The sequence below is a fragment of the Aptenodytes forsteri genome, unplaced genomic scaffold (genome assembly GCF_000699145.1).
Source record: "Aptenodytes forsteri isolate BGI_AS27 unplaced genomic scaffold, ASM69914v1 Scaffold605, whole genome shotgun sequence".
Classification (NCBI taxonomy): Eukaryota; Metazoa; Chordata; class Aves; order Sphenisciformes; family Spheniscidae; genus Aptenodytes; species Aptenodytes forsteri.
The window spans coordinates 92732-115558 of NW_008794427.1; the positions used below are offsets into that span (position 1 = coordinate 92732).

Genomic DNA, 22827 nt, shown 5'->3' on the forward strand with positions numbered 1-22827 from the left:
TCCTCCTCTTTATATTGGATGTTTTTGGTTGGCACCGCCGCGTCGTACTCCCCGTGGCAGGGAGGGAGGCAGAGCAATACCGCAGCTGATACAGATCCACCACGCTGCAGCCTTGGAGCCACAGCTCTAAATCTGCTTTTTCTGCACGGAGCATAAGCAATTGGAAAAGCAGGCAGTGCTTGCACTTAGTCGTAGCTTGTAGCACACTTAGTCTTGTCCCCTCCTGGACTTTGCTCATTTGATCTTGCGTACATCACAGGGGAGGGAGGCAGAGCAATACCGCAGCTGATACAGATCCACCACGCTGCAGCCTTGGAGCCACAGCTCTAAATCTGCTTTTTCTGCACGGAGCATAAGCAATTGGAAAAGCAGGCAGTGCTTGCACTTAGTCGTAGCTTGTAGCACACTTAGTCTTGTCCCCTCCTGGACTTTGCTCATTTGATCTTGCGTACATCACAGGCTGTTAAGTTTCACCAAGATGTCTCTGTATTAACTCAAGAATTTCAGCCTAATCCAATTTTCCTCGGGAGAGACAAGAGAGAGGTTAATTCCTGATCTTCTCCACAGACAGATGATTGATTAGGTGAGAGGTACTTAGTGGTCCTACGAGAGAGGCATATCCCACCTTGCAGTAGGAGAGCACTCTGGGGGAAGGATTTATTCTCGCATCTGTTCTGGTATAGGAATTATTCCTGACACCAGCTCTGGTGACCAACAGTGACCTTCAGCATGGCTAACTAGCCAGACCTCTTAGAAAAAAGGACTGTATCTTACATCAGACTTGGTCTGGTGTGAGACGTTCAGCAACTTTTCAGAGCAAAGCACCCATGCACCCCTGATCTCCTCCACCAATATCTTTTGCTACCACAAACACATTTAACACCACCAAATCTTCCCTGATCCTGGTGGACAACTGCTGAAGCTCTGAAACATCAGATCTAGTAATAAAGGTTTTTAACACAGGGCTGTGAGTGCTAGGAACAAGCTGAGCAAGATAAAGGCAATTGCATAAAGTAATGAGCTATACAGACAATTTGCAGGTTCTGGTCTGATGGGATGGTCACATCTAAGCAGCCAGGATGCTCTGTGCACAGAGGCCGTGCAACAGCTCCCAGAAACTTTATTTAAAGTATATTTTTTTTTAAAAAAAAGGGTTTTAATCTAATTTTGAAGTCTGAGTAGTTGGGTAGTAGTGTATTATCTTGTGCACTTTCTCCATTTTGGGGAAGCTGTTCAAAAGTTTAGCCACTTTGACAGTGTGGTACCCCTGTTTTCAGATCTTGGCTCTCGTTACACCTTATAATCAATAATGAAACCCCATTTCCATATTGTCAGATAGTAAATACCCACACCTAGTGTTCAAATTGTGGCTTGGCCTTTGTAAATGCCTTTTCTTCTTAAGCCAATGCCCATTCAATTAAAGAAAACAAAGCAAATCCCAGCAGTCTTGCTTGCAGCCCTCTCTCTCCCATTCCTGTGCATTTTAAGAACATCCCACCCCGTTACTCCTGCTTCATCATAAACCACCCTACAATGAGCAGTACATGTGGTGACAATTCGTTTGTGCGCCAGGCACTGAAGTAATGTTGGTCTGGCAAAACGTGCCTTTTAAATTTGCTTTGCCCAAGAGAAGTAGGTGTCAACAGCTCCTATTTCAGTTTCTTGTTAAGAGTTTTTGTATCGACTAGTTTGTCATCTGCTGTCGCAGTCCCTTGGGTAACAGAGGCTAATTCTGCCCTCCAGGCCTGTTCTGAGGTAGAAGAAGAGGCATGTTTCTACTGCTGATTCAATGAAACAGTGACACACAGCAGCACTGCTCTGCTTTATGGTGCAAAGAGCATTTGAAATGGAATAAATCTTGCAATCCTGTTAAAACCATGCCAAAGCACTTTTCAGACTGGTTAAATATTAATAGCAGGCTGACATGAGTTTCTTGCAGGCTGTCATCTCTGGTTTTAGACACCTTGGGCAGGAGGATCTGCAGGGGGGGTATCTGGGGGGGAAAAGGAACCGATTGTCAGATGTCCAAGATTATGTATATGGTCCCTGTTTAAGCCACCAATCCAGGAGCAGAACGTCTGTGTTCCCAGCTCTTTTAGAAGAGTCACTCTTACAGGATGAGGTTGCCAAGTCTTTGAAGACTTTAATTATCATGCTGTAATTCCATCTGCATCCTTAATAATGATGATGTCTTGGGTGATCTGCTTTCGTCCTCCTTTTGCATACTGTGGGCTGATACACGAATGTTTGCATTTTTGGCATTCTTGATTTTTAGATGTTTCTCTTAAAACGAGAAGAGAGACTGTATGAAAGTCAAAGGAAGTACAGTCAGTCGTCAATGCAGTCGGGGTAGAATTTGCACAGCTGCCAAAATGAGGTTCAGATATTTTACTGGGTGATACAAAATAAATGTTTAATTCATAGTGCATAACACTTTAAATAAATATCACTTGGCCACCCTCTAATGAGGATACTCTTGACCATTGACACCTCATATTCTGGATGTAGTTTCTCTGACTAGTTTTTATGGCAGACTGTACATTTTTAGAAAAATAACATTCAAAATACAATTCATTCAATCTTGTCTAAAATGAGTCTTCAGTTTTGAAATATCACATTTGAAACCCTACATTTAAATTGCTGCTTGAAGACAGCCTTCAGGATTAAAACTGACTTTTATAGAACAATAAACTGCAATGTCATATACTAGATGGTAGCAACATACAGCTACTGTGTACTTTTAACTAAAGACCTTGATGTTTCTCCTCCATTTTCCTTTCTTGAGATGTTTGCTTATTCCCTGCATCCCATGCCGTGCTGGATCCACCTGCATGCAGGTTCCCTAGAGGTTTACTCTGTGCTTAAGGAAAGGAGCAGTTATTTAATTTTTGAGCCTGGCTGCACAAAGGAAACAGAAGTTTGTTTAGTGATTATTCTTTCCCTCAACAGAGACTAATGCTTATGTCCCTGCTTTTTGTCCAATAACTAGATCCATTTCTTGGATTAACCAGCCAGAGAGTGAAGAGGAAGGGAAAGTAGCTGTGAATAACGGAGCGGCTGCAGGAGGGTTCCCGCCGCTTCTTGTTGTAACAGGTGGGAGGGCAAAGAGAGCAGAAGGAAAACATAACCGCAGCCATTGTAAATACGGATTTCCTAGGTAAACAGGGATTTGCGTAGTGCAAATCTCATCCACTGAAGTGTGTTACTTGTTGCAGGTGTAGGGTGTCCCTTCTGTTATATCCACAGTTGCTGTTACTAATTGTGCTTTTTACCTTTTCTTAAGAGTTAAACATCTCTAATTTTGGGCAACCTTAGTTCTTAAGACATTATCACATTAATACTGTGCCCTCTCTTTCTGAGAAGATAAGAAGTTAGGATTAAACGGAGGAAGGTAAGGGGGGAGGCAGTTCTTGACCACCGGCAAGTGTGCTCTGTGGGGCTGTGGGCTCCTACAGGCCCTCTGACAGCTTGTCATGTCAACTCCCCCTGGTTTTATGTCTGCAGTGGGACCCATGTGATGCTGATATCTGTTTGGCTATTTCAGTTTTGCTAAGGAGGGCTTGGCAAATGATCACACACCTCTCCCAGCCATCTTCCCAGACTGCATTTACAAAGGGGCTGTAGCTCTTCCACATAGTTCTTGGATGGAAAGCGTTACCCGTTCTGCCGAGGAAACCTGCTCCAGAAGCTCGCTAGCACCACTCCCCCGTCTTCAGGCACGGTTGTTTCTGCTGCTTGTGTTGATGCCAGGATTTAAACATCAGGGAAACCAGAATGTTTGCACTGTGAGCTAATCTACTCTTTAAAGATGTTAGATAATGTAATAAAATAGCTCAGTGGTGCATTGCAATTACCTTTCACATTTCGTCATGCTTCTAAAATTTTTGTCTTCTGAAACTAGGACTATATTTTTAGTACAGTGCAATCAAAAATGTCTGGCCAAGAACCTGATATAGTACCTAAGAAAATGGAAATATTCCTTTAAATGTCTTCCAGAGCTGTGGTTTCCTCTGAGTATTAAACTCCATTTGTTATGTCCTGATTACATACTTTGGTCTGGGTTATATACGGCTTGGACTTACAATTCTATATATATGGACAGTTTGATCTCTTCCTTATTTTTTTAATAGCGGAAAGCACGACCTAGACTTTTATTTTAGCATGATGTAAGCATAATTATTTAGTGGGCAAGAGAATAAAGATTACATTATTTTGTTTGCCACTGAGGCTTACAGATTATTATTATTTTTTTCTTCATGGTTATGACCAAAAGATTCATGCTATTAAAACCCTAACCATTATGTCAGGGTAATGGTTTCTGTAACTTGCAAGTGAAGAAAGAAACCTAATATAGAGCCGGCTAACTCACCAGTGGAGTGGATTTGACATTTGGATTTGACATCATGCAGCAATGACATGAATTGGTGCATCTCTTACAAACCTGTATCTTGGTGAGTTCACATAGTTCACTCTCTTCTTTTTTTTTTTTGCAGCACTTAGGGCACAAACTATTAGCAGTAGTTCCAACTGCTCTCATAAACTACGTCCCCTTACTGTCTTCTGCTCTTTTCAAGTCTTCAGTGTATCTCTTTTCCTGTAAGGAAATTTCCAGGCTGGCATTTATCACACAACTTCCTATCTAACATGGTATCTGTGCAGGACTGCTGCATGATCCCCTGCAGCTCATAAAGCTCCAACTACCGCCTTGAGCAAGTCATCCGCTGTTGTTACTGCACGCTTTCTCATGCCCGTGAACCATCTGATGCCTGTCTAGTTGCTCTTCTATGGAACATAAAGCAAAACCAGAGCAGAGCAGACCAGCTCAGGTGAATGTCCTTCCAGGACAGTTTCCAGTCTCAGTTAGTACCAAGTGGGAGTTGTCTGAAGGATGAAGATGAGAAGGGTGTTTTGGATAGGGTTGTTTTTTGATGTGTGCTTTTTGATGTTGTGGGGTTGTTGTACTTTCCCAATGTATTTTAGCCCTTTGACAAAATGGAGAAGCTGACATTTAATGAGTCGTGTGGTTTCTTTCCAAGTGGACAGGAGGGCTACACCACAGAAAAAAACAACCTATGAGAAGCCCAGGAAGCTGGGCTTTCAGGGCCAGGAAGACTTGTTTTGACCTACTTCTTGACTTGTTGCATATAACACGCTACATCTGCTAAGATGACGCTGTTACTCTGCTAGTGGGTCACAAAACCTGGACACTCATCTTTGCTGCCAAAGAGGACAGTGCTTTGCATAACAGGAAGGCAGCAGCAGGCAGGCGCCCAGTGTGCCGGGTCTTCAGGTTCACACCATGTCACTTTGGTTCCAGCCGTAAAACCTTTTTCTTAGAAATCCTCCAGGTGTGAAATCCCAGACCTCAAGAACAGGCAGTACTTTTGTTGAAAATCAACATAAAGCAATGAACAATACGACACATAAATCACATGTGTCTGTCTCCTCACCCATTGTTGTGTAAATCACATGTGTCTGTCTCCTCACCCATCCTAAGTAAGGCAAAGAACTATCCTTTCTGAGTTGATGGATTTAGTGGAGTTTGTATGTGATTTCTTTTAATGTGCTTCAAATTAGTTATGGTGCTTTATTTCCTAGGCTTCATTAAGCTTGTGGTCTGACCATATTGTGATAGTCACTCCTAGCAGTTTACTGAACATTAGTTTTAATATCCGGATATAGATTTCTTCAATATCCTGCAATGCATTTTTCAGTGCTTTTCTGGCTAATGCTAATACTAAACAGTCTGTGATGCACCAGGCCCCCGAGCTACATTTTAAGGTTATCATAATGCCTTCCATCTTTCATCTTTGTGCAACACAGACTGCTGTTATGTTTTGGGGTTTTTTTAGGACATAAAGTACCCGAAAGGAGCATCTTGCTTTAAAAGTACTAAAAGATGACATAGTGGTGCTGTAAGTTTGCCTCTTCTGGTCTGCCGTTGTACCTTCTCCCTTCTACTCTTCCTTCCTCTTTGAACATCCTTTGCTCCTCTCTTTTTTATCTGTGGTAAATATCATAATGGTGCACTGTTTCCATGGAGAACAAAATGCCCAGGAGATCATCTGTCTCTGTATTCTTCTGGCTTAAAGACCTGTAGAAACAAATGTCATGCCAGAGGGGAGAATAAAAGTTCTCTTTTGACAGTTTGCTGAATAAAAAGATGGCACACTGAATAGATTGGGCTCGATATGTCACCTGTGTTCCTGTGGCACTACTGAATTAGCTGTTAAAATTTCTGTGAAGGTAGAAAACAACTATTTTGCAAGTTAAGAGGTCAAACTTCCCTCAGAGACAGAGACTTGTTATTCGCTGGTGTGTATTGAAGAAGTTCTGGACCAGGTGTAGATTTGCCTTCTCCAAACAGAAAACAGCCTTTGAACATATTACCATTGCCTTAAAAAGTAAAAAAGAAAACGTCCCCTCGGGTGTTTGACAGGAGGCCAGACCTCAAGCCAGGCTGAAGAGAGAGAGACAGGTTTCTAACATCTGTTTCGGGTGGGTGGATTGTATTTGACTTTGGCGTTCGCATCAAGGCAAGGCAAAGGCAGCAGAGGCACAGCTTGATGAAAAGCGTGGTCCAGCACCCGGCATGCTGCCCCGCTGGCTCTTTGATTTAAAAAGAACCAAACAGCGATGGGCAAAACAGCCATGAAATGAAGGGTGAGAATCCTGGGGTACATGCATAGCTCTTTCTGTAGGCTTTAGAGAAAAACACTGATAATGCTGGATTTGGCATCCCAAATCAGGTTGTTGCTATAGAGTATGTCCTTGACAAATGTCCTTGAGCAGAGTGAGAGCCTTCCTCTCACCCTGAGCTCTCTGGGTGCCTCCAGGCCCTGCCAGATGAGCTGTGTTGAACGGTACTGCTATTTTAAGATGCAAATAGTGTGTCAGTGCCCACCTTGCTTCTGACACAAAGTGCTACCCCTAGGGCTGAGTCAGCAGTGGGGAACATGTCCCTTTGCTGCCAGCTGAGCCTGTTTGCAAAACCTTGCTCTCAGTAGCGTTTTAAAGCCTGCTGTTGTCTGTGAGTTGGGAGCACACCTATTTGCTCATCGGGTTCACGTCAGAGCCCTTATTAGCTCCAGCTCAAAACCGCACTGAACTCGGGAACAACCTGCAGTTCAGATGATACAAGTATATCTCAGAAGAGTACTAAGGAAAATGAAGCAGAAAGTAGTCCTGTGTGTCCCTCTGAAAGCCCCATTGAAGGGCTCTGGCTCCCTCATGGATGTGCCTTTGTGGGACAGCAGAAGAACACAGTCCCCATCCATGCACCCTGCCCTCCCGGGCCGGTGGCCCGCCTGCGTCTGAACCACGGCGATTTATAATGCCCCGAGGAAACGAGTACCCGTTTCAATGCAGCTTTAAGCTGTCAGGCTGTAAATTGTCTTGGTTCAGGAGCTACTTCAAAGCAATCCTGCCTTCCTGCAGCAAGGAGAAGGCTTTTTGGCAAACCCAGCATAAGTCATTTGCTATTCATGAGTCAAATCCCTGAAATGTCCTCGATCAACAACTAAAAATGGGTCATAAGAAGACAAGGCATCGCTGTTTGGTGAACGAAGCTGCTAACTCCACCAGCCTTCTCCATCTGTTGGCTAAAGCTGCTTCTGCTTTCTCAACAATGGCTTCTCCTCCCTCCCTGCCTTTCTTTGTTGTGCTCAGCAGCATCAAGCACCCACAAGATTTCCCAAAGCAATGGGACTTTGACCCAGCGGTCAAACCCACCGAGAAGATCTCCATGTTTCCGTGCTCCTCTCATTGCCCCTGTCTCCCAGGTTAGTGAAAAGTGTCGATGGGATAAGGGAAGGTCACTAATGAAAAATGTTAAAATACCTCCAAGCTGACCAGTTTGCAAATCCAGAGGGGCTGCAGCCTTCAACGGGGAGGGAAGAGAAAGAAAGCTGGGTGCGAGCAGAGACTTGCAGGCTGCTGGAGGGATGGAGGGACCAAGCAGCGGTGGCTGCAGGTAATGGGCACAAGTTTTGGAGCCAGGTCCACTCTTCCAAAACTGCACCTGCGGCAGCTTGGTCACAACAAGCGGAACAAAGGGTTCTCCAGGTCAGAAGCAGAGGAACGAAGAAAACCCTAGGAAAGGACCAGAAAGCTCTTCATGTGTGCATGGCTAATGTTCAAAAGGGAGTTCAGTGTGTTGTGTGAATAGCAAATCCTTCACCAAGCTTGGGAATATTTGAGGCAGTGTTTAATTTATTTTTCTCCTTTACATTTCTAATGGTGGCTAATGCATTTACATTCAGCATAACTGGGTTTACCAGTATCCACATCTCCAGTTTTAATTTCGGGCATTACAAAAGCAGCAGTTGAATATTCTTTTTGTCAAAGCTAGATGATGGATGGCGTACATCAGTGAAGCTTAAACACACCCACCCAGAGGTGAGCCCCTTGTTTTGACAGACCGTGTGTAATGCAAGAGGCACTTGGTTACAGAGCGCTGCAGAGTTACAGCGCTTGTTACTTTTCCAAACTGTGCCAGACAGCAAACTTCCAGAAAACCTCAGACCATATACAGTTAGCCAGCAACACTATGTGAAATCTTTAACCATATTTGAACGAACGGGCTAACTTGGACACCGCGAGGAGGGAAATGCCAGTCTGCCTGACAGCTCGTTTTAATAATGAGAAAGTTGTTCCACTGACAGGAGGACAATAAAAGCTGTGACTGCGTAGAAAGATGTTGCCTTTCTTCTAGTTCAGAGCATACATGAAACTGCAGAGGAATGGGCTGGTCCCAAACCTGTGCACATGCAGCTGTTTTTTTCCCTTCTTTCACTGCTTTTCCCTTCTTTCCAGGGTGTTGAATCTGCACAGCAAACGCTATCAAAATGAGGTTTCAGTTTGCATTAGTAAATTGCTGCTTTCTCCTAAAACGTGCCTTATTTTAAATATATTATCCCTTGTGCTTCAGTGAAGCAAGTAATAAAAATAGGTGACCTTTTTAGTTAGAGCTATTAATGCACAATTTATGGGGCTTTTGATGTACAGGGCATGAAAATCAAATTCTTGAGAGATCATCAGCCCTCTGAATGGGCAAACTTCCTCTTCTCATCCCCCTGTTGATCAAGGAGCTGTATCTTTTATAGCCAAGCTACTGTGTATTGCACGTACCTTGTCATCTTACGGTTTTGGCAGTGCCACATCTACGCTGGATGGTGTACATGTGTTTTCCAGTGATGAGACAAAGGACAGATTTTGCTTTTAAACTCAGCACAGAATAGTGGGCAGGCTTTAAGTCCTGTGTGGTAATGATACGAGCGCAAGAAAAACACATTTGCAATCATGGCATCTCACTGTGGAAATTCTGTCAGCCGCAGCGGCATTACTGCACGATGTTCTTTACCATCACAGCCTTCTAAAGCTGCGTTATCCCAGGGCCAGGGGCTCAGCTGTAGGGTCCTCATGGGCTGACTGAAACATGTGGCTTCTCCACATAAACCAAGGGTTTGTGGCTTTATTTCCCTGTCCTCCTCTGAGCAGTTATTAAACAATTCTTCTGGCAAAAAAAAAAAAATGTGCACACGTTTAAAACACACACTTCAGAACAATGCTGTGCAGCTTTAGTGAGCCCTGGAAGCTGTCATCCTGCACTGCTCCCCGTGTGAAACAAGCTGGTGATTGAGCCCAGGCCCTTATAGATGGTCTTCAAACCAGCTCCAGACTGGTGGCTCTGGCTGAAAAAACAGATTGAAGATGAAGAACCGATCTGAGCTCGCAGGCTGGTGAAAGAGGAGCAGTGAAACCATCCGCCTGTGTCACAAATGTTACATCTGTATTGGGCACCAGTTCTGCGGGAGTTTGTAAGGAACTCCATAGCTTGTTCATATTTTCCACCAACAGGAATAAAAGGAGATGTTCTTCTAAATCCAGCTTAATTTAGGAGAAGCAGCCAGAGGATCGCGGAGTGAGTTCCCGTTTCATTGCTGGATGCCTTGGAGGGGCATCCTACTGACACTGGTCCCAGGCAGGAAACCCAGCGCTGCCTCATGCTGCCGGCTCCTCTCCCATTCGGAGCAGGCCAGCCTTCAGCAGCGACCAACAAAGGCAGGCAGCCTTGCTGCGGCAAGCAGAGGGAGGTCGTGATCCTCACTGGGAGGTTTTCTGCTTTTGGGGGGCTGATATATAGTTAATTGCAGGCCCTGGTGCCTTGTGCTCAGCCACAGTGGCTCTTCCTAAGCTTGCTGAGCTGGAGGGGTAGCGGGGACACTTGGGATGGCCAGTGGCCTTCAAACTGTGCTGAATTACTAACAGGACTGGCTGTCAGATGGGGGGGACTTTTCATCTGAAAGAAGTCAGCTGAATCCCCATGGAGCTCCCCATCACCTGCAAGCTCAGAGTTGCTGCATGCCTTTTTTGCTAGAGGGCTGTGGGAGTTAAATCACCTTAAGTATTGGGTGTCTTCAGCATGACCCTGGAAAAAGCAGTTAGTGAGTACCATGTTGGAGCACTTGTTAAACTCCAGGCCCGGAGGAGAGAGGTGGCTGTGCCATCCGGTTAACACCACAGTGATTCAGCAATCACCTTGTCCTTTGTGCTGTTACAAACCAGGCAACACCGGTGAGACGTGAGCAGAGCCGAGCATTGATCCAGCGTGTCCATGTGGATCCAGCGAGGCCAAGTGGATGGAATGACCCCACTCTCAGAGTTTATTTAAATGCTGGCTTGCTCTGTGTTTCAGACATCCCCGCCAGCATGAGGTGGTGTGCAGCTGCCTAGGGACAGGTCACCACCGATTTGGAAGGGGCTAAGGTTTCAAGAGTGTGTCCTGAACAACATCCCTTTTTCCAGCTGCTCGCCTGGCAGAGGCACAACGCAGCAGCACCCACGAGAACAGCTGTTGTGGCAGCTGGGAGGAGGGCTCGCTAGCAGAGAAACCAGAAATCTAATATATTCCCAGTTTTCTGTGAATTTTCATTAGCCAATACTGATGCTGCTGGCAGAGAAGTGGTTTTACCATAAGTTGTAGGAAAGCATAAAGCAGACGGATTTCTAAATGCAGTTATGAAAGATGCTCCGTCACTTCTGGGAGGAGGGCTCGCTAGCAGAGAAACCAGAAATCTAATATATTCCCAGTTTTCTGTGAATTTTCATTAGCCAATACTGATGCTGCTGGCAGAGAAGTGGTTTTACCATAAGTTGTTAGGAAAGCATAAAGCAGACGGATTTCTAAATGCAGTTATGAAAGATGCTCTGTCACTTTGAGGCTGTTACTGGCACTCCACGTTCGAAGGGCTGTAGCTTTGACACACGCAGTTCAGCAGTTGGCCTTGTCTTGGGGATTTTATTCAGCGTTCCCAGCTCCCCTCTCACCCCTTTCCAAAAGATCTATTCCTGCCATGAGTCTTCACGAGGGATCAGAAACAGCAAGCATGGCCTGTTGCCATAAAGAAGGGAGCTGTGTCCCTCCTCATCTAAAATGATGCTGCTTAAGCTGGAAGTGCCAAAAGTCTTGGAAATTAATCTGTTTTTTTAAAATACACCCCTCCCTTTTTACACCCAGGGAAGAACTGCAGCAGTAGCTATTGTGAGGCCAAACCCTTGCCTAATTAAATTCACAATAATCTCCTGTGAAGGCTCAGAGAGATTTAGAGCTTTGCACTGATGTGACTGCTTCAGTACTGTCCTTCAGCCCGGGACCTGTTACCGTGACATTGTCTTCACGTCGGGCACTGTGTATCTACTCAGGAGCAGGGGTTCCTGAAACATCTTCCATCGAAAGAAAGCTGTGCTGGTGATGTGGGACAGGCTGAAGGGGCTGGATCCTGCAGCCAGATCCACTGGGGCTGATCCTTCCCCCAGGGTTCATGCAGAATCTGGTGTTGACAGAGACCTGGAGACCTGGTCTGGTGTGTGCTACAAAATCACCGCTGTCCCCAGCCAGTCTGGCAGAGAGGCTGTGCTGCTTCGGCTTTATTTCTGATGTTGGACTGATGTTGAGATGATGCGTGGATGCCTAAGCTGCATCTGAAGTTTCTCCAAGCAGGGGGTTTCTTCTCCACCCCCCTGTAAGCAGCAGCTTGTCGTGGCCTTGCCAAGTGTTTTGGGACAAGAAAGGATCATTATCCATCATGGCTCGCAACTCCTACAAAACCACTGGATGTGGAAAGTTGCTCCCAAATAAGAATCTTTGAATTCCACGGACAAAAGTATTTCTAAATGATTACGTTACTGCCTCTTGAAAACACATGGTGGAAAATCACGCAGCAGTCCAGAAGAGGTCTTCTCTTCTGGAGTCTCTGCTCAGAGGAGACTGCATCCCTCTAACTCTGTTTCCAGCATCCAAAAAAATACTTGCCAGGGTGTCAGAAGCTTTCTGCTCATCATCTCCAAGAAACTACCCTCCAAGGGTCATGTGCTGCTCCTCTGAAATCTTAACACTTTGCACGAGAAAGAGCAGATACAGACTTCCAAGGCTGTGGCTCTTTCTTTTGTGGGCCTGTTGAAATTCATAATGAAAACCAAGTTTTTCTTGTACTCTGCCTGTACTGCAGAGTCTGAAAGTGTGGAGTTGACAACAAGGAAAAGAAATCCCGAGACACAGTATATTCGGTGAGCAAGTAATTTGGCATCATCCCTGAGCCTGGCCTTTAAATGAACAAATCAGCAGCGAGTCACTGTATTCCTGGTTTTGTTTGGATCTGGGACAGAGGCAGTCCCTCTCTGCTGGAGAGGGAGAGCTGAATCATTTGCCCCGTGGGTCAAAGCCTTAACTTGAGCAAGGGAGGGCCATGTGCAGAACAGCAGTTTGCACCAGGACCCGTAATTTGGAAATTACACTAGAAAAAAATATTGAGCACACTTTCTAAAGCAATAGCAATGATAATTAGTCATTAGCACCTTCTTGTTTTGCTTCTTTAATAGCTGTAGCATAGAACATTTGTTAATATTTAGTGGTGTTTTATTTGTTTTTGTTTCTGTTAAATCAGAACCTTTTGGAAGAAAACCCCGCAATTGCATCCAGCTCTCCTAAGGTTTGCACAGTTAAATCTAAATATTCTAAAATGGCACATTCTGTTTTATCTGGTTACTCCTAAGGTACAAAATGCTTTCAGGTTATATTCTGGTTTATGCTTTAAAAACATAAATCTGTGTCTCTAGAGAAGCAGTTCCAGGCTTTATGGAGTGCACAACAGTACCTGTATAGTTTGTGTGTCAAAGGGGAAGGATGTTTCACTAAACAAGCAACTATCTTCTTTTGAGAGTGTTATGCGGTTGCACTAGTCTTTCTTTTCTTTGCGCAGCAGGTCTGATTCAACTTGTCCCCCTTATCCAAAACAGGGGGGACCTGAGGAAGGAATCCTCGCTTCATGACTAAGAGGACACCAGGATCCTGTATCCTCATTTAGACCAGGAGGATGAAGCTCAGTTTAATGCAGGGCCTGGCGGAGGGAAGTTCTCCTCTGCTTCATAGCTGGAGGATCTCAGTTCCCAAGTGCTGTGGATTGCTCCCACGTGTATGTTTTGGATAATGAGATCATCAAGCTCAAGGTTGGAGGTGAAGTACACGATGACAGTTTTGAAGACACATTCATTTTTGCAGGTTTTCTTCTTTCTGTTGCCAAGCTGGGAATACTTTAAAGGCTACTTGGTTTGAGAAACTGTAAATGAGTAAGTACTTTTTAAGCTCTTCCACTTGCTTAAACAAGAAAGGATTGGGAGAAGACAGTTGTTTAATTAAACAACTACTTGGTATTGTTAACAAAAGATTGAACTCCAGCAGTAACTCTCCTAATTCACAGATTCCTTGGGAATTCAATGACCTTGAATTTGCTGTGCTTGAGACTTGCCTTAGATACTTGGCTTCCTTTCTCGGATACTTTGGAGAGGAGAGCAGTGCAGAAGGCACTGCGAGGCTCTTGAGTGAGACAGGCGCTGTTTCACTTAGTATCATACAAGAAGAGGCAATTGTGCTGTACAAAATAAATTTCTTGCTTCAGAGCATGCCTGGAGTTACTGCACTCAGAGGTCGCAGTATATCACAGCTGGGTCTGCCTCTGCTTCTCTAGCAGTCTGCTATGGAAATTTTGAGTACTGGCTGTTCGGGATGTCCAGCTGATTTCCTTGCCCCTCTTTAATTTATGAAACAAAGCAAATGCAAACCAGTAGTACATGATGAAATTTGTGTGAGAAGTAACTCGTCTGAGGGATCACATCATTTAGTTGTGCTCCAGAGCTCGGGGCTTCACTTGTCAGCCAAGAGGGAAGTCTGATCTCCCAGTGCCGAGTGGCTTTTCCTGCATCCTTTCCTGTAGCGGCAACTGGGGAGGTTACAGGGATGAACGAGTTGCCAAGTTGACTGGAAATGAGTGTTTATCCATCACTTCCCCGTGTTTGTCTCCACCATAATAAGCCTGCTCAGGAGTGACTTCAGTCATGTCAGTGGTTAGCTGCAGGGTCGCACATAAAGCATTGGGATTTAAAAAGGAAATATCATCGTTAATAAGAACCCTGAATACACAGAGTTGTATCCAGGGAGGTCACTACAGTCTCCCCCTCCACCACAGGCAAGTCAGCAGTAAACGAATACGCACTGCTCCTTTCCATTGGGTCTACATGCAAAATATTTTATCAATTTAGCTATATTGGTGATTTAAAAACCAGAAAACTAGTGATCTGTTTTGGTTAATCACTTCACAGTGGCAAAGCTGTGTTAGTGCAGCTACAATTATTTCATACAGTTACTTGGGATGTGGGTGCAAAACATCTTTCATTTCACTTCAACCAACCAACAGGAACTGCCCCTTGCACCACTGCGGCTGCATCTCTGGAAGGAGGAGCGAGGAGGAGATGGGGGCAAGCATCCTGCATAGTTTTGGCAGCAGAGCTGTGGGGCAGGGTAAGGGCTGTCCTGGCACCCGCGTTACTCCTGTAGGAGAACAGCTCTGCACCAGCTGCAGAGAGGGACCTACGTGCTCATCTCCTCCCAAATTCATGCGCTAGGTGACATTAGCCATCTTTTGAGCTTTTAATTAGTTTGGCTTTGTATTTAAAGCACATCTTGGGCATTTTGAAGCCTGCCATACAACATGTCTTGTCCACGATTCTTTTCACGAGGCTTGTGGGGCTGCGTTTTCTGGGCTGTGGTAGTACAATCTGGAGTTGTGAGAGAAGGCCCTCGGGGGCTAATCCATGGCTGCGGGCCAGTTTCTGCACAAACTGGTCTTATTTTTAAAGTCCATTTTCTTCAGTACACTTTTTTTTGGCCTGCAAAAGACTTCTTCATTTAAAACGAAGAACATAACACTCTCTCCTTTCAGTTGGTCTTTTGGACACAAGCCAGTAGTGCCCACAACAGCTGTACCACAGGTTAAACATTCAGTCTCTAATGGTTTGGGGAACATTAGGGTTTTTAAGGCTTCAACAGGTCTAGAGTAAATAGTGGTCAATAAAGAGTAGCTCTTCTTTGTATCCCTATGCTCTCAGTGCTCTGCACTAGAATTAAGCATGCTTAGAATATAATCATTGCGAAATTAATATCCATGAAAGGTTCTTTTTTTGAAAAGAATCATAGAGAAACCTGTTTCACTAAAAGAAGAGTTTGCAAGAGTTCAGCTCGCAAGAATCTGGTACCAGGCATGGGGAAGTTTGCACGTAATGTCTGTTAAACGTGCTTGCGTTGCTCCCCATGTCTGTGTTTAATGCTGCTACATGGGAGAAACAAATAAATTACAGAGAGAAATTACAAATAAATTTCTCTGTTGTCGTCTCCCACCCACCAATCTCTATTAATGATGTACACAAGAGGTAATTATGATTTTTTGTCTTCCTTACGGCTTTCCAGTGTTGCGTGGAGTCGAAAGCCCGTGTGTGCTAATAGGTAATGTTTAGCATAGTTTTTTGGACCCAAATGAGGTAGAAACTATGTTAGCAGCGATGGGCGATAGTCGGACATTGCCCTTGTTAGTGATCAAACCCAATGCCAAGGAGTAGTGCTGCCTTAATGATTTAAATGGATTAATGTTGTGGAGCTGTCAAACTGTATGGAGGGAAGTGCTAATTTCTTTCAAGTTTTGTAGATGTGGGTGAGAAAACACAAGCCACGTGGGGCTCCTTATCGTGAAGGAAAGCCCGTGGGCATCGCAGTGCTTCTGCAGCATTGGGTCTGTGTCCACAGGCGCCTTGGCCCAGGAAGGCTTAAATTGCTCTGTTGGCCGCTGGCCACTTCATTTACAGCACTTCATGCCACTGTGCAAAAACAGTTTGTAAGTCGTTGTACTCTCTGAGTTAATTAACCCCTTCCGATACCCTTCCGTGTGTTTCCTACCTGGTGTGGGGTGTACCTTGGTTCCTAGATGGGGGATCGGGGCTGCAGGATGCTGTCACGTCCCGCACCTGTTGCTGCTTGCTGAATAAGGAGACAAGAGGGATGCTGGAGTAGGAGAGGGGGAGACTTCATAGGCAAAACAATGAAAGTGCCAGCCTTGCAAGGCATTCTTCTGAAAAATAGGATTATATAAAAGCCTGGCTACTGTGGTGCTTCTCATTAGTTGCACTGCAGGGTTGGCCGGAGCACAGGGTTTGTTACAGTTGTCACCTTTTTGGCTGGAGCAAGGTGGGTGTTAATAGATGTTTCAGTTGTAAATTGCTTTGCATTGAAGCACCAGTGAAGACTTGCTGAGATATGTTTTTTCAGTTCAGTTTTCAAAGTTAGCTAGTTTTTGGAAGAGGCAAGAAGCAGTATTAAAAGTTCAGAAGTTAACCAGCCTTGCTAAGAGGTTACCCCTGCATGGCAAGCCAGAGCTTTAAAATACACTTGTTAAGTTTATTTAGGGCCATTTGGTAGGGGTTCATATCTTTACTTCTGTTGGGAAGTTTCATAACATTTTCCTACCCATCGGTATTCTGTTAAAACTTTGTTGTGTAATCTAAAAGCCTTTCTGCTTCTCATGGTTTCCTCTCGTAGCTAATTCAGAATGCCCTAGATGGCAGTTTTGGAATAAATGCATTCGGGCTGCACGGTCTTGATTTTGTTTTCTTATAAATTCAAAACAAGATTTGAAATTAAGTCCTATTGTCAATTTTCCTTTAAATAATAGTTGCCTAATGACATGATTTAAGAATTTTTATCTAATGTCACAATACTCTTGGGAAAGCCTGTGCCTATAGTTGTATTGTAGTTAAAACATCAGTGAAATCTCCAGCCTGTTACCATATGCATTTAATACTTCTAGTTCTATATATATGTTGTGTTAGAGAGGATAGATCAGTGGAGTCAGTAAAAATATACGCGTGGGTCCTGCAGTGTTGGACTGGTCTTGTTCTTGCTGTGTGAGCTCTCCATTGTAATAAATTGTGCTTACAGGACTGACCATGAGTGGGTGTGATTTGAGGTCTCCTAGAGCCCTTAACAGAAGCAGCGAGGTTCAAAATGGACGAAAAATAAAGTGTTATTAGTAGATGAAATAATATAGGGATACAAATGAAGAACAGTCTTTGGGTGAGTGGAAAAACATGCCTCTCAGGAAAGCATGAGGTTCATTCAATTTGGATAACTCTCTGCTGAACACAGGATTAGACCAGCTAACCCCTGCTTATAGCACTCTTTTAAATCTTGCATGACTTCTGAAGGCATATACATCTTGACAGGCAGCTCATCTGTGGCTTGCCGAGAGGCCATCGTCAAGATGTTCTCCTTTGGCTGCGTTGCTGTATGGGATCTATCTAATAAGAGGCAGCCTCTGGCCTGAATTGCTCATAGACAGCATGAAAGCAGCAGGAATCGCTTGGGGGAGGGTGGGCAAGAAGGTGAACTTGAGCAGGAAAGTAGAAGGGGTGGTGGATTGGTGATGACCCATGGAAAAAAAGTCCTTTCTTTCTCAGTCCGGCTGAAATTCCTCCCTCCTCCTTTGAAATGAATTACATTTGTTCAGATTAAAATCCATGCGAGCTGCTTCAAGTAGACGCAGCTTGCTCCTGTGCCGTCCACAGTGATACGCTGAATTTCAGGTTTCAGTATGCGCACATCTGGTGTGTTAAGATAGCAGCAATTAAATCCAGGTGTAAGTTTATCCCTTAGATTCAATGTCTGTCCACAATAATGGGAAAAATGCAACTGAAGGCCTAATAAAACAGGACTTCTGCTGGGTCTGAACAGCTGGTAGAAGCATCACTCGCGCTGTCTGTTAAAGGGAGGCTTTCTGTGCCTGTGATTTTCCTTTTAGTGCTCCCTTTAATTGCCATTGTATTTGAGTCATTCTCTCTTCTGTTCGTCTTTTGGATTTTAGCTCTTTGCTAATCTTTATAGCCTTTTTACATGTGCTTTATTGACTGTATTACTTGTAGCAAATTCCGCTGCCAATAATGTAGATCGGATCCTATATCGAATGAAGCTGTCATGTCAGCTCCTCTGGCAGGTTGATGTCATTTGTGTTGTGACATAGAATCAGCCCGTGATCTTTTTAAATGTCCATTGTCTAGGCTGGTATATAACTTTGGCCTTGAGTTTTTTTTTTTCTCTTGGGTTTTTTTTCCAGCTTATTTTCCACTTTATCATCCTGGTTTCCACATGCTTTTCATTATATCAGCTACTGCCTGACCTACTGAAGACTGTAAAGCTGGTTTGCCTGCTTTCTTAAGTTGTGGCTTTCTGTAAGGCTTTTGAATCTAATCTTAGCTCGCTACCTTCTTGTTCTGAAATAGCAATTTCCACTTTAAGGATGCTGTTATGCTAGTGTACATATGCATCCTGTATTACCCGCCTTCTGGAACTGCTGCTAGGAAGCTCAGGTGCACTTTACTTTCTATTGACATTTTAAATGACAGGGGAACTGTAGCTTTGCACTGCAGCACTTGAGATAACTTATTTAGCATCTTGACTAAAGCATTCAGCAAGCTGGATTTTTAATGCCTGAACAGCATTTGGGTGTAACAGAAAAGGTGTCGTCATACTTGCTTACTATGTATATGGCATCCTTTTTTATCATTCTTTATTATTATTATTATTAGAGCCCATGGGAGGCGGAAGAATAGTAAGAGTTTTGTAGTGAACACTTCATGGGTTTCTTTTTCCTGGTGATGCTGCATTGTTGTGAAAAAATGATCTTCCAGTCTACTTACTGCTCAGTTGTTTGGCCGACGGTGGTATCTCTAGAATGGGCTGTAGTAATCCCAAATCCGTGGTAGATGTTTCTTTAACCAGTTTACAATGAATAATCCTCTTAATTTCCTTGAATAGCAGCTGGTATTGCTACAACCTGTGCCTAAAACCAAGAACAGCTTATTCAGAAAGCCTTCTGGCCCTGCGAGCAAGGAGGAATTTTCTCCCAGCGGGGGCTGCGTGGGCTAACTTTCACAAGTACAGCACTGCTGAGACACTAACTTCTCCTTTCTCTCTTCTAGATGCAGCAGCTGTTTTATGAAAATTATGAGCAGAACAAAAAAGGCTATATCCGAGACCTGAGGAACAGCAAAATACACAGAGCTATAACGTTGCACCCCAATAAGAACCCCCCGTACCAGTACAGACTTCACAGCTACATGCTGAGCCGCAAGATAGCAGAGCTGCGCCACCGGACTGTACAGCTGCACCGGGAAATTGTCCTGATGAGCAAATACAGCAATACAGAAATCCACAAAGACGACCTGCAGCTGGGGATGCCACCCTCCTTCATGCGATTCCAGCCCCGCCACCGGGAAGAAATCTTGGAGTGGGAGTTTCTTACAGGGAAGTATTTGTATTCGGGTGCCGACGGCCAGCCCCCTCGGAGAGGAATGGACTCTTCCCAGCGTGAAGCGTTGGATGACATTGTTATGCAGGTCATGGAAATGATCAACGCCAACGCTAAGACCCGGGGGAGGATCATAGATTTCAAGGAAATACAGTATGGCTATCGCAGAGTAAATCCAATGTATGGAGCAGAGTACGTTCTTGACTTGCTGCTTCTGTACAAAAAGCATAAGGGGAAGAAGATGACCGTCCCCGTCAGGAGGCATGCGTACTTGCAACAGACATTCAGCAAGATCCAGTTTATGGAGCACGAAGAGATGGACGCCAAAGAGCTGGCCAGCAAAATCAACCAGGATTCTGGATCCCTGTCTTTCCTCTCCAACTCGCTGAAGATGTTTGTTCCCTTCCAGCTCAGCCGATCCAAAGTAGAGAGGAAGGAACTCAAAGACAAGAAGATCAACATCCTGATTCCTCTCTCCGGACGTTTTGACATGTTTGCAAGGTTCATGGGGAATTTTGAAAAGACGTGCCTCATTCCAAACCAGAACGTCAAGCTGGTTGTCCTGCTTTTCAATTCCAACTCCAACCCTGACAAGGCGAAGCAGATCGAGCTGATGAGAGATTACCGCTCCAAATACCCCAAGGCTGACATGCAGGTTTTACCGGTGTCGGGGGAGTTCTCGAGGGCACTGGCTCTGGAAGTCGGATCTTCTCAGTTCCAGAACGAGTCTTTACTTTTCTTCTGTGATGTTGACTTAGTGTTTACCACAGAATTCCTCCAGCGGTGTAGAGCCAATACGGTTTTGGGTCAACAAGTATACTTTCCCATCATTTTTAGCCAGTATGATCCAAAGATTGTTTACAGTGGAAAAGTTCCTAGTGACAATCATTTTGCCTTCACCCAGAAAACAGGTTTCTGGAGGAACTATGGCTTTGGTATTACCTGTATTTACAAAGGTGATCTTCTTCGAGCAGGTGGCTTTGATGTCTCCATCCAAGGTTGGGGCCTTGAAGACGTAGACCTATTTAACAAAGTCATTCAAGCTGGCTTAAAAACTTTCCGAAGCCAAGAAATTGGAGTAGTCCATGTGCATCACCCTGTTTTTTGTGACCCTAATCTTGATCCAAAACAATATAAAATGTGCTTGGGGTCCAAAGCTTCAACTTATGGGTCCACACAACAGCTGGCTGAAATATGGTTTGAAAAAAATGACCCAAATTTTGGGAAAAGCAGCAATACTAATGGCTCAGTGAGGACAGCCTAATGTCCAGCTATGCTGGAAAAGACTTTTTTTTTAATTATCTAATTTATTTTTGGGAAAATGTTTTTTGATAATTCACTTTTAAAAGACCACACAGGATATATTTTAGAAATCATCATTGTTTTCTTACAAAGCGCTCGTTTTGAGAAGAACAAGGCCGCTGGTTTTTTTGTTGTTGTGCTTTTGGTTTTGAACAAAACTGTGATCAATATTTGCCTTCAAACAAAAAAATTGTTTAAGAGTTATCTGACCGATCGGCGGAAATCTGACTTGAGTTAGAATTTCCTTATGAACAAAAGATTGTTTCCTACCTTTTCCGTTGCTGTCTTCGTTGCTGGGATTCTGTAAATTGGGACCTGAGCGTGCAAGCCAAGTGACAAAACAGCGTATCTAAATGTTTTGTTGTGACTGCTACCGTGCAAAGATTCTGCTTCTTTTGTTAAGGATAGCCATTATTTTTTAAATTGCGTAAGAACAAAACAAATCGGTGTGGCGATGATAAGGGTATTAATCGCAGGAGGTTTTATTTCCAGATGGCTGATTATTTCAGTTTAAAAATACACTTCCACTTATTATGGCTGGGCGACTTCAAGGGAGGGAAGAAAGTAAGCACAACCTGCTATCCGATTAGTCCTTGTAGAAATTTTTGTCCTTTATATTTGGTCCATATATGGACGTCATGTTTTAAGAATCCGTGGTGGGTTCTCTGTTATCCTCAACCGCTGTCCTGTCTAGAGCTGAGACGATGTGATCAAGAAACGCCGAAGCTAATGAGGGAGGGGAAGAGGATGGGAAATGTGAATCTCTTGCAGCAAAGCGACAGTACACAACGACCAATTAGAGATCCCTAACGAGAACTTTGAAAAATCTTCTATACCGAGTGTACTGCACCTGATTGCATTGATTTTGCTCAGTCGGTTACGTGATGTTAATGGGAACAATTATTACATTTGATTATTAGCTTTGTTTTGGGATTATGTTTTTCTGTATCTGATAGACCGTTAATTTATTTAATATCCATTGGTTTAGGTTCTTGACCTTTCCTTGAATATATGTTAGTCATTTTAATATTTTTTATATATATATGTGTGTGTGTAAATATATATATATATTAGGAATGTATTGCATCTTCTCACTGATAAGGTAGTGTACATCATACTTGCAGTAAATGATCTCCAAAGATTACTTTCTAAAATACTTTTTTCATGGATCTTTTTTCCCCAAATTTCTTTAACATTTTTGGAATGTCTTCAGTAAGCTTAGGAAATTTTTTGGTATTCTAAGAGGAACTGGGGATGGGGAGGCCGAACACAAGGAAAGCGTGATCCCTATGAATTAACACCTAGCAAGGTAAGAGAAAAATTGACAAAATAAAGTGCCTTAAAGCCGGAAAGGGAACCCTTTACACTGAGACGTAGACAGTGAGTGGACATTGTCATTGAAGCAGATGATCTATTGAGACCTACCTACCTGTAAATATCTTGCTCAGCAGAAACGAAAAATAAAAACCAGCGAACAATATATTTTTCTATCGTATCCTCCAGCACCATTTCGTCTCATTGCTCTCAGTTCCACTTTGCCTACTCTTTGGGAAGTGGAGACTAGTGAAGGAACGGAGAAAAACCGATGCTGAGGTTGTTGCCGTGTTTGAAGGGATCTTACGGAGTAATTGCTATTCCAGTAGAAGAAGTAACCGTTGTTTACACGTGTATGGAATATGAACTGCAACTAGTGTAGAGTCGATGTCTTATAATGTTCATCGTTTTTTGGTGACAGTCCCAAGGACGTAGGTACTTGGATGGATTCAGTGCATGGAAAATCTTTTTTTTTTTTTTTTTAAGACTTGCTTCTAAGATGCAATAAAGATTTTTTTATTTGCAA

At 43.8% G+C, this 22827-nt stretch overlaps 1 protein-coding gene across 1 annotated transcript in view; it reads left to right on the forward strand.

Moving 5' to 3' along the window:
- Positions 1-22827, forward strand: part of CHSY1 (chondroitin sulfate synthase 1) — a 73102-nt gene extending 50275 nt beyond the window's left edge. Inside the window, exon 2 of the mRNA XM_019474684.1 lies at positions 19357-22827. Coding sequence (XP_019330229.1) covers positions 19357-20949 — 1593 coding nt within the window. The 3' untranslated portion in view covers positions 20950-22827. The remainder of the gene's footprint in view (positions 1-19356) is intronic.